The following is a 12,026-nucleotide window of genomic DNA, read 5'->3' on the forward strand; positions in this document are numbered from 1 at the left end:
TGGCCATACTGGGTCAGACCAAAAATCCATCTAGCCCAATTTCCTATATTCTGACAGTGGCCAATGCCAGATGCTCCCAAGTGTGTGAACAGGTAACCATCAAGTGATCCCTCTATTATCATCCACTTCCCGCCTCTGACAAACAGAGGGTAGAGACACCATTCCAGCCCATCCTGGCTAATAGCTATTGATGGACCTGTCCTCCAGGAATGTATCTAGTTCTTTTTTGAACCCTGTTCAAGTCCTGGTCTTCACAACATCATCTGGCAAGGAGTTCCACAGGTTGACTCGGCGTTGTGCAAAGAAACACTTCCTTTTGTTTTTTAAACTTGCTACCAGTTAATTTCATTTGGTGGCTCCTAGTTCTTGTGTTATGGGATCAAGCACATAACTTTTCCTTATTTATTTTCCAAAGACCAGCCATGATTTTATAGACCTCTATTATAGTCTCCCTTAATCTCTTTTCCAAGATGAAAAGTTCCCCGTTTTATTAATCTCTCCCCATATGGGACCCATTCCAAACCCCTAATCATTTTTGTTGCTCTTTTCTGAACTTTTTTTAGTGCCAAGATCTCTTTCTTAAGATGAGCAACACTGGGTAAATCTGGTAAAAAATATTGCTGTTACCCTTGTCTTTTGTAGAACATTCCTTTATTCTGGTAAGTATAATAAAGACCAAGCGCGAGCAAGATTTGGCCTGGGGGCTGGATTTGGCCCACCAAGCCTTTTAATCTGGTCCATGGCCCACACCACTGGGACTCTCAGCCATGGAACAGCTGCACATCACCCAAAGCAGCTAGCTGTTCCACTCTGCACTGCATACTGGGAAGGGGAGGAGGTTTTGTGCACTGCCCCCATCCCCAGCACAATCTCTCATCTCCTTTTGGCTGGTTTCAGAGAGCCACATTCAACAGCCAGACGTTTTGAGTGGTCTAGGGCTTTTGGTAGGCAGTGAGCCTGCTTGGGGACCACCTAGATAAGTGCCTCCCGGCTAGAGCCTGCTTCTGGCACCCCACTCAGCACCCCAGTTGCCTGCCCCAGGCCATCACCCAAACCTTCTGCAATCCCCCCAACCTTTCCCAGGTCACAGTTCTCTCCCAGATCATGCACCCTCTCATACACTCCTTCCCCAGGCCAAAAACTTCTCCTGTACCCATACCTCTCCCAAACCCTGCATCCCAATCTCCTCCCTCAGATCACAGTCCCCTCCTTCACCTAAATGCCCTCTCAGACCCACACCCTCTCCTGCACCCCAGTTCCCTCCTCAAGGGGTATCAGGGCAAGGAAGCAAAGAGAGGGAGACAGGAGTTGGTGCTCCTGGGAAGCCAGCTCCACGGACCTGCCTCCCCCCCCCCCCCCCCTTTGCTGTCTCCTAGAGAGGCAGCTGCGCAGTGGGGGAGAGGGGAAGGGAGGCTAGAGTGAAGCAGACTCTGGCTATGTCTAGACTACATCCCTCTGTCGGCAGAGGGATGTAAATGAAGCACTTCTAAAGTGCAAATGAAGCTGGGATTTAAATATCCCGTGCTTCATTTGCATAATCACATAATGGCGCTCTTTCGAAAAAGCGCTATTTCGAAATTGGCGCTTTTTCGAAAGATCCTGTAAACCTGAGGTTTATAGGATTACAGGAAGCTGAGGTTTACAGGATCTTTTGAAAAAGCACCCTGTTTTCTAAAGAACCCCATCTAGACTGCAGTTTCAAATTCGAAATAGCGCTTTTTCAAAAGAGCGCTGTTATGTGATTATGCAAATGAAGTGTGGGATAGTTAAATCCCGGCTTCATTTGCTCTTTCGAAGTGCTTCATTTACATCCCTCTGCCGAAAGAGGGATGCCGTCTAGCTGTAGTCTCTGTCTGCAGCGGGCCTGGGCTTGCCACAGCACCCTCTGTCCATCAGGGGTCAGAGAGCCCCGTGGACAGAGGTTGCTCTCGCATCCCACGGGGCAGCCTCTGTTCCTAGGAAGCTCAGATCCTCTGCGGACAGGGGTTGGTGTTGTCCTGCCCGTATCAGAGGCAGAAGTATGGGGCAGCAGGTTTATGCGAGGAGCCAGTTCTTATACTGGCTCTCTGTGCAGATCGGCTCCTGCCTGCCACCCAATGTTGCTGCCTCTGATACACTGGCTATTGGCCCTGCCCCCAGGGATTATGGAGTAGTTGTGTAACTGCTAAAATTTGATGTGATTACATGACTACTCAGTTACACGCGCTCTATCATCCCTACTTTCTGCTCCCAACTTGCATCCCAAGCCCTATACTACCTCCATAGAAGAGTGCAATCTTTGATCACTTATCAAATCTTGGAGTGCTCCCCCCCATAAAAAATTATTTCCCACCCTGAAATAGATCAAATTATCCTGTCCTCAGAATCAGCCTAAAAGAAGGAAATATTTTGCAAGTAAGCAATTTTATGACCTCTGAAAAAGCTCCAACATTTCCTGGACATAGTTGTGGTTTAGCAGTTCTCTGGAAATACGCAGGAGGAAGTATGTACTGGGAGGATTAAGCTCTAAAGCCTGTCCGGTCTTGTGGAGTGTGGGAAGGAGAGTGTTAGTGTCAGAACAGCCCCAGCCACATAACAGTGGGTAAGTTTACTAAATTTAATCTAACTAGGTTTAGCACTTCGGAAAGTGAGCTTCTGGGATACAACCATTGACTCGATAAAGTCCTTATACCATTCATTCCTGATCAGTGGTAGACTCACCTGGATTTTCTAAAGGTTTGTTTTCTGCTTTTATGTTCACTATTATCTTCTTTGTAATTGTTTTTCTTAGAAGTGGTCTTGAGCCAAATCTAATGTCCCCCAAATTCTGGAGCTGTTTAAACTCCAACTTCAAATACAGATTATGCAGATACCCTTTCTGTATATAAAAGGTTAATCCAAAATCACATTTAAATGCTGCACAGGGTTTGGAATCTGTCTTGTTGCTGGATGTACTTTCTTAAAATGTTCTTTTGTGTTTTCCTCTCAAATTTGAATATAAATTCTTCCTGTGTTGATTTTTCTCTCACACATTTAGCAGTCCAGGACACTGGGTTTTTCCTCCAGTTTTTGAAAGTCAAGTATTTTCTCAGACTTTATTTTTCATTTCTTGTTGTGTGTACTCTGCCTGAACAATCTCTCTCCTCCAGATTTTTATAAAGTACTTAGCCACTGTTGAGGAGCAATGTTGCTTATAAAATCCACTTGGTTATATTGATTTTCTGAGTCTTCATGATAGTCTTGTGTTCACCAGTGTCTGGATGCCTGAAAAGGAAAGAGTAGTTAACGGCTCATTGAAATTTTCTTTAAACCAAATCCTCAAGTACCTATGTTTGGCACAGACGATTCTTGGTTCAAATTACGTAAGTCAAATCTAGGACCTAAAGCAGGTTAACATTGCCCTCTTAAGGAGAAGAGTACTCCCTATTAATTTAACAGTATTAGAAGCCAGTATGTTGTTTTTTGTTTTATGTAAAAACCACAGCTATCTAGAAGGCTTGTTTGCTGATAATTTAATAGAATTTTTACATGCTCGAGTGATATTTGATTTTCTTTTAGGAAATATCAGATCTGAGGGACATACAACATGCATTGTAGACTGTGTTTGCTGAACACACACATTCCCAATCTTACAGAAAATGGCTGGAATATTGAGCTAGACAGAGGGTACTGCAGAAATACCTAACATTACAATTTTAATAAAGGGCCTAGAGGGGAACAATGATCATTTCAATTCATTGACATATTTTTGTGCTTTATTCAGGAGATTTTTTTAATTGAAATTCTATTGCTGCTGTTTTATCTCCCAGTGTCTTTCCCAGTCCAGAGTGGTACATGTGTTAGGTGCTATAGGGTTTTGTTTTGCTGAACATACTTGACCTGGAGGTCTGGTGTCTTCTTTCTGCATTAGGGCCGGGACAGATAGGTGGAATTCAAGACCAGGATTGTGTCTCCTCTTTCAGGCAGACACACTTTCTGATACTACACCCGGCTTTTGTTACAAGACGTGAAAGTTTTGGCCAGATTTGAACTTCAGTCATCAGGAGAATAAGGCCATCTATCTGCCCAGTTGGTTGTACATTTTTTTCAGAGACCAGTTTTTAATCAGAAAATGCAACTTCATTAAAATCTAAATGTCTTGTAGAAACATATATGTTTTGACAAAATGTTCAATGGAGAAAAATTGAAACAAATATATTTGACTTTCTCTTTTCATTTGATAGTGTCAAAATGTGATTTTATCATTTGGATTCAGTTCATTTTGAACTCTTATTATATTACAAAGGAATGGGTATGATACATAATATAGTGCTTTGACATTACCTAATTGTTGCTATAAAATTAAGTGTTTGGAAGATATTTTTAGTGCTTATATTCCATGGAAAATTTGAGAATTTTAGTTCCCCATTATGATTTTAAATGAAAGCAGAGTTTGAAATGCTATGATTTCTAGTGGAGTAGGCATTCTTTTTTTCAACTAGATCTACAGCCACACTGGAATTAAATTTAAATTAAATTCATTTGGAATTAAATTTAAAGAGAGAAGTGGATTGTGTCCACAAAAACTCATGGTACCATTTACATGTTTTATTAGTCTTTAAGCTGCTGCTAGACCAGTGGTCCCCAATGTGGTGCCCGCGGGTGCCATGGCGCCTGCTGGGGCATTTGTGCGCGCCCGCCGACAACCTGGGCTCCCCCCCCCCCCGGCGCGCAGCACACAGGAGGCGCCGGCCCCAGGCGCGCGGCACGCACCGGCGCCGGGTGCGCGGTGCTTGGGCGACCCCAGCCCCGGGGCACATGTGGGCGCGCGGTGCTCGAGCGGTGCCGGCGCTGGGCCCACGGCACAAGGCGCTCGGGCGGCCCCAGCCCTGGGCCTGGGGCACATGCTGGTGCCGGGTGCAAGGGCATCTCTGTCCTCTGGCATGCCCCCAGCCGCGCGGCTCACCCCCTGGGCGCCCGGCGTGTGAGTGGCCCCACCCCCGGGCGCCTGGGAGCCTCTAAAGGTTGGGGATCACTGTGCTAGACTGTTCATTATTTTGTAACTTTTTCCAGTTATAGACTAACACAGCTACCCTCTGAATCAGTTGGAGTCAGTGATCACCAGGTGTGATCAGGATCACACCCTGAGATTAGAGGCATATTTGGTACCCAGCTGAGCTTTAACTCTTGCTGCTCTGGTTTCCATTAGTCACCCTTCACTTGGAATAAAGTTAATTCTGAGTCTGAGCACTTGTCCAAAAAGGTGGGAAAGGGGAGAAAAAATGAAAAGATTCTTTAACTTTTGTTCAGGTGCACTGGAAATAGTTTGTAGGATCTTTGCCATTACAGAACATAGGTTCCTTTAAAAAGAGAAACATTTTTATCCAGTGAAGAGTCTTGCTGTTTACTTGCACAGAACTTGTGTTTGAACATGCTTTTGTTTTCACTACTCATTTAAAACATCCCCAATTGCAAGGAAAAATCCCTAGCACAGTGATCCCCAACGCGGTACCCGCGGGCACCATGGTGCCCGCCAGGGCACTTATGTGCGCCTGCTGAGTGCTGGCTCTAGGCACCAGCAAACCAAGCACATGCTTGGTGTGGCACATTGCCAGGAGTGGCATTCCAGCCACTCCTGAGAGACACTGGCTGGAAAACTCCTGAATTCCTAACCCTTATCGCCCGATGCGGGCCTCCCTGTGGCTGCCCAAAGCAATGGGCGGGTCAGTGGAGCGCGCGATGGGCCAGCAGCGAGCCACCCTCGGCAGGCGGGGTGCGTGGGGCAAGTCATGCTCGCAGCCCCACCATGATTGGCTGAGGCGCCATTTCATCATGGTTCTGGGGCTGCCTCGCTGCCTTCCCTCGGCACCAGGGAGAAAAGTGCACCCTCTACTTAGCGGCGGGGCAGGGCGGGGCAGCCTTGACAGGAGCGCTGGCCACACACCTCTCCAGTCAGCTTCCCGGCGCAGCTTCTGGTGCCCAGCACCCACCGACAGCGGAGCGGGAAATGCCCGAGCCTCTCATCCATGAAGCAGACTCCAGCACCCAGGGATCGTTCGCGCTCCTCTGACTGACACCAGCCAGCACAGCCTGACGTGCAGGGGGGCGCACCATGGACTTTGGGAACAGCAGCAGTGCTGGAGTGCTACAGCCCTGGTGGGCGAGCCACTATCCCCAGGCTGTGCAGGGCAGGCTGCACAGAGCGATCCAGGGCCGGGCAAGGGGCAGCCCAGGTCACTGCAGCCAGGGACCACGCTGCGAGCCAGGTGCCTTTGGTCATCTCTCCTCCTGCCTTGCACTTACTAGTGACCCCTCCGGCCGGAGCGGGCACCCTTGGCCAAGGAGTTTGCAAGAGTGTCTGTGTGGGGAGAGGGGGAGCGCACATTGGCAAATGGGGACGACTTTCTCTCCCTTTTCTTTGCATCAGTGCTGGTCGTGGAGGGAGGGGGGAGCTGCAGCCTTGGTGGAGCTGGGCAGAAGGAAGGCTCTGCCCGGGCCAGGATGATTCCAACAGAGGTGCCTAGGCTAGGGGGAGGAGAGAACTACTTTGCAGCCTGATCTGGTTGGTCTGGCGGTGAGGAGCCGCTGGAGGGGGCCTCGCCTGCCCCGGCTTAGAGATTGGGGGGGAGGGGGCGAAGAGGTATCCCTGGCCTTGCCCTTTGTTTCCTGGTTGTGTCCACACGCATCCCCAGGGAGACCCATGCCACTTTCACCCCTCCCTCAGGGTGCTCCGACGTTTCCGCACGTGCTGGGAGGAGGGGACATGAGGGCTTGGTGGGGAGCAGGAAAGGAGACGGAGTTTGGTCAGTTGGGGGAAGTGGGAGAGGGGAGCAGACTGAGTCCAGTGGGGAGGGAAAGGGAAGGGAGTGATTGGGTTTGGCTGGGAGTGAGGAGAGGGTGCAGGGTGGATCATGTGGAGGACAGAAGCGGGGGCAGACTGCGTCTAGTCACTGAGGGGTAGAGTTTGCCCGGGAGGGGAGAGGAGGTGGAAACTGAGTTTGGTGAGGTGAGTGGGGGGGGGGAGCGTCAGGATGTGTGTAGATGGGGATATGTGTGGAAGGGAGGCAAGACAAAGGCTGGATTTGGCTGGAAGGTGTGGTGGGAGTCAGAGCTGCAAGGTGAAAGGGGTGCTTTCCTCCTCAGTGCCTGTCCTGCAGCAGTGTTCGGGGGTGCGGGGAGGTAGGGAGTGTGGACAAAAATTTTTTTGCTTGGGGCAGTAAAAAACCTGGAGCCGGCCCTGTACGCAATGCATGCGTGACCCCACCTCCAGACGTGTGGTGTACGCATGGCCCCAGCCCCAGGCACCCGGCGCACACGTGGCCCCACCCTCAGGCGCCCAGCAGCCCAAAAAGGTTGGGGACCACTGCCCTAGCAGCTTAAAAGAAATAAGATGGTTCTGGAAAAGCAAAGCCACACAACCTTCTCCTAATGAACCCTGAAAAAGCATGCATGCTTTTTTGTGCCCTTAATAGATTTACGTCAGTATAGCTGCTTTTATAATTTTTGGTATCAAGCATGTGACCTTTGGGAGCATTGAACTATTTCCTTATTGGCTATGACACAGGGAATTTTTAGCAGTTTTGCTTAATATGGACAAAACTTGTGCACATATTGCATTGAGAATGACTATTGCAGCGTTTATACAAATGCTGTATGTAAACTATGTATGTGTGTTTTCTTTAATATTTTCATTGCATTCTCCTCTTGTTGTCAAGCCAATACTCAAATACTAGATGGCAGCTGGAGAACAGGGATCAAGGGAGGATGGTGCATAAATGGAGATATCTGAAGAATACTGTCAGCATTTTAATCCAGAGTGGTAATCTGATAAAGAAGTCTAGTGGCCTATGGTTATCAGAGGCTTGATCAAAAGTCCACTGAAGTTCATGGGAAACTTTTCATCAACTTCCAAGAGTTTGGGATCAGCTGAAGTTGATACTTTTTAGGATTTTTAAAAAATTAAATATTTAATATTTTAAGTTTAAGGAAGCTATAATAATGTCTTTGTCACTGCTTCCTGTTAAAATAAATGGATGATAATGCAAACCCATGTCTTTGGTGACAAGTTTCAGAAGTTAGTCTGTTTCAGCAAAAACAACAAAGAGTCCTGGTGCACCTTAAAGACAGACACATTTGTTTGGGCACAGTCTTTTCATGGGCTGGAACCCACTTTGTCAGATGCACCAAATCTTTGTTAGATTTTTTGCAAAATCTCCTTCACTTTCATGAATGACATGGGTTAAAGCTGGTAATTCCAGAGTGAGAGCCAAGGTCAGTGGTTTCAAATGAATGCGCTGCTCTGAGGGTTTTAAGGAACACCCATGTGGTTTGCTTGTGTTTAGCTCAGTGTTTCAAAGCTTTAACAGAATCTAATTGTTCCATTTCTGTGTGTTTTGTTTTTAATTGCAGGCTGCAAACAGTTATCTGAGGGATCAGTGGTTTCATTCTTTGCAGTGGAAGGTAGGTTTTGCGTTCTCTATTTTCTTTATATTTTAATTGTAAGTGGGAAGTTCCCTTTCCACTCTCTTATATGCTCTGTGATTCATGGGTGAATGGTACTGTCTTAAGTGCAAATGCCAAGAAGGGCCACAGCAAGAAATGAAGTAACCTGACTCACCTTGAACCAGAAGTTCAGATACATCACTATTTTTTTTTCCTAGATAAGTTTACTCAAATGGTGAAAATCCCCTTCTTCTTGAGGTTTAGGTAATAATTACTTCTTTTGTTTTCGACTTTGACACCATATTCATTTGCAGTCATGTCTTTTCCCTCCAGAATCCCTGAATCCTAAAATGTCAACAAACTGAGCAGCTTGTGATAGCTTACTGCTGTCAGCCTGTGGTAGCCTCCATGCAGTATAACAACTCATTTTCAGGTGGTACAGTAATGGAGACCACTTGATTCTGTGAAACCAGTAGACTTTAGAATTTTACAATAAGGCAGACAATAGCTTAATCCTGAGCTGTTCTGATCTAAACCATCCATATACATATTTTTAAAAAATCTAAAATTACATGCAGTCTTGGCTATTAATTAAGGATGTTAACTAGCAGTTAATTAGCTAGTTGAGTAGTCGATGAAATTTCTAGTTGATAGGCACTTCTGCATTCCTTTTTTGAAATGTGCAAGAGCCCCTACTGGGGCTCTTGCACATTTCAAAGGAGGAATGTGGAACTCCTCCTGCAGTCTGAGGCTCTGGCTGCATGTGGGCCAGCTTTGAAATGTACTAGAGTCTCCAGTGGGGGCTCCTGTACATTTCAAAACGGAAGTGCCCTCATGGAGTTTGATGATGCACTGCCAATTTGAAATGCCACACGGTGCCTGGGGTCAGCTGGGACTCCTCAGCTGGTCCCAGGCTCCACACGGTATTTCAGCTGAACCCGGGATCAGCTGGGGACTCCCCAGCCGACCGAGTTCTGCGTGGCATTTCCCCAGATCAGCTGTGTTGTGCTGCCCCTTTAAACGTTGCCTCGGCATTTCAAAGCAGCAGCACCGCACAGCTGATCCCAGGCTCAGCTGTGCGGCACTGCCGCTTTGAAGTATCCCCCCTTTGCTGCCTCTGTCTGATAGAGGTAGCAAGGTGGGGGGCTGGGGGAGGAGAGGAATCAACTAGTCGAATGACTATCCGATAAGCATTTATTTATCGGATAGTTGACTGGTCCCTAACACCCTTACTGTTAGTTATTCAAGTCTCAGATAACCAACATCTTTCCCAATGAGCATTACAAATTAACGCGGGGATTATTAAACAAATTGATTCACAAATATGTCAAAAACAGATCAGTCCAAACCATCAAAAATGTGATGTTTTTTTTTTAAAGGACTTGTGGATGAATTCAGTTACAGGTCCAAACTGATTATGAAGACAAATTTTTGCTTGGGATTGAATGGGGTTATCATGTGTATAAATTCCACAGTGTGAAATAGTAACTTTCCTATGTGGTTTTTGGAGCTGAGGGATCAGCAAAGGATTTTTCTTTGGAAACATTCCAGTGCTGTCCAATAGGCTGACTTCTCTTGGTTTCTTATCAAGATTCTGTTCTGCCCACAACAAGTGCGTGTGAAAAGAGATGAAAGTCCTTCCCATAGAACTGCTTTGGAGTAGACACTTTTGAATAGCACAGACTGTGAAAAACATTTACCCAGAAAAATTTAGATGACTCCTATGTTTTGTATAGTTACAGATTTCTTTTACCAGCTACTTAAAGAGGAATTGGAAGGACAGCAAAAATGGGTACCTCAGAGAGAGGAAAATTTAGGGATAAATCGCTTTTAAATCTTATACTTTGGTTTACCCATGTAGATATAATAGCTACCTTACAGCTGTATTGTGAGGCGTGTTTAATCCTTTTAGATCATGGGCTGCAAAGCGCTATGTAAAACACGAGCTATTAATGTTTTCTTTCCCATTAATAAGTTGTACACGCTGACAATCTTTTGAGGAGTGGGAGGAACAGATGAAGTAAATGCATCTTTTCAATATTTTGAGGCTGCTTTGCTGTTATGTGATGCCTTTGATTCACAAGTTAGTATGAGATTTCACGTGGCGATACCTCACTGCTCTACAGCTAAAGGGCCAGATTCTGCCATTTTACTCATGCTGAGTAACCTTTCTGTTTGAATGAGTCCATTGAATTCTAGTGCATTGCTGGATTGAGGCCAGAGTGTTCAGCACGTTGCAGGATCAAGCCTATTCTTTGAATGGATCCAAGTTCTCACCAGCAAGATCCAAATGTTAAGGAATTGTTAACTCTCTCCCAGTTCATGACTTTGCAGAATATTCTGTCCATTGCCTGTGTCCATTTAGGTGACAAATAATATTGTGTGCAAAGGCTGTGATAAACTATGGCACTGCTGCTTTTGCTACTTGACTATGCCTCATCTTCCCTTGGCCAATATTGCAGTGTATGACTGATGCAAATATTTTTGCATCAGTCATGGATGACAGCATGAAAGTTCTATATACTGCTACTTCCCCATCTCCCTTGATGGGCAAGGACTGAATAGGAGTGGCAAAGACAAGGCGGATTCTCTCACCCCATTCACTGTGCCTGCCAGGAGAGCTGGTGGCGTGGGCCAGCAGATTACATCTTCAGAGAAGGGGAAAATTAATCAGCTCTTCAGTATGTTTTTGGTCTGCTCTGGGTGCACCTCAGCCATGCCCTGCACCATTCCCAGGACAGATCATACTTTTACAATCTAGCCCTGCAGATTTAAACAGCAAAGAAAAAAAGTAACTAACATGGCTTGTTTCACTCATACATCTTCCAACCATATGGCGACAACTTCGCTCAGTAGGAGCTGCTCTTAATAATGAGCTAAGTAAACTTTCCAGGGCTTGCAAGCAAACCTCTCATTCTGGGAAATTGACTAATTGAACCTCAGTGGATATTTCCTGTAGAGAATTCATTTTTACTTCTATGCTGCTTTTTAAAAGTTTTTTGTTAATAGAATAAAGCATTATCTTGATTTGAAAGGCCTTCCCTTTGCCAGGAATAGGAAGCAATTCTTTTCCCCAAAACAATGGCAGAGCTTAAATCATGGCCCATATACTTTGTGCTAACACGTTCCTGTTTGCTGGAACACAGTTGTTTTTAATGTTTGAGTTGCTTAACTTTTTAGAGGAAGAACACCCGCTAACTTCATACTGTTTACCTTGGCGCATATTTGGCACTTCAAATGAACTTATAATAGAAGCAAGGGTAAAGAAAGTGAGGATGTTACTGCGTAGACTGAACTCCTTGTTGGTGGCCCCCTTGTCTTAGTTTCCCCTCTTGAACTACTCAAAAACCCCACCCATAGGAGCAGTGTGGGAATAGTGGTGCAGGGTCTGGGCAGGAGGGAGGATGCAAGGAGCAGGCTGGGGTCTAGGAGGGAGGTACAGTGCGGGAAAAGCCTAGAGGTATGGAGTCTGGGTGGAAGGGAGGGTGCAGAAGCAGGCTGAGGATGGAGTAATGTGGAAGGGGGCATAGGATTGTGTTTCTCACCTGGCGTAGCTCCCGTTCTGCACTGTGCTTGTGGGTATTGTCCCTTGCCGCTCCCATTGACTATGATCCCCCAGCCGATGG

At 46.2% G+C, this 12,026-nt stretch overlaps 1 protein-coding gene across 8 annotated transcripts in view; it reads left to right on the forward strand.

Moving 5' to 3' along the window:
- Positions 1 to 12,026, forward strand: part of CMIP (c-Maf inducing protein) — a 198,556-nt gene that overhangs the window by 111,980 nt on the left and 74,550 nt on the right. For all 8 annotated transcript variants that reach the window (XM_075939998.2, XM_025184431.3, XM_025184432.3 and 5 more), the window contains one exon: positions 8,368 to 8,418. In XM_075939998.2, coding sequence (XP_075796113.1) covers positions 8,368 to 8,418 — 51 coding nt within the window. The remainder of the gene's footprint in view (positions 1 to 8,367; positions 8,419 to 12,026) is intronic.

This window comes from Pelodiscus sinensis, chromosome 12 (genome assembly GCF_052426305.1).
Source record: "Pelodiscus sinensis isolate ZL-2025 chromosome 12, ASM5242630v1, whole genome shotgun sequence".
NCBI lineage: Eukaryota > Metazoa > Chordata > Testudines > Trionychidae > Pelodiscus > Pelodiscus sinensis.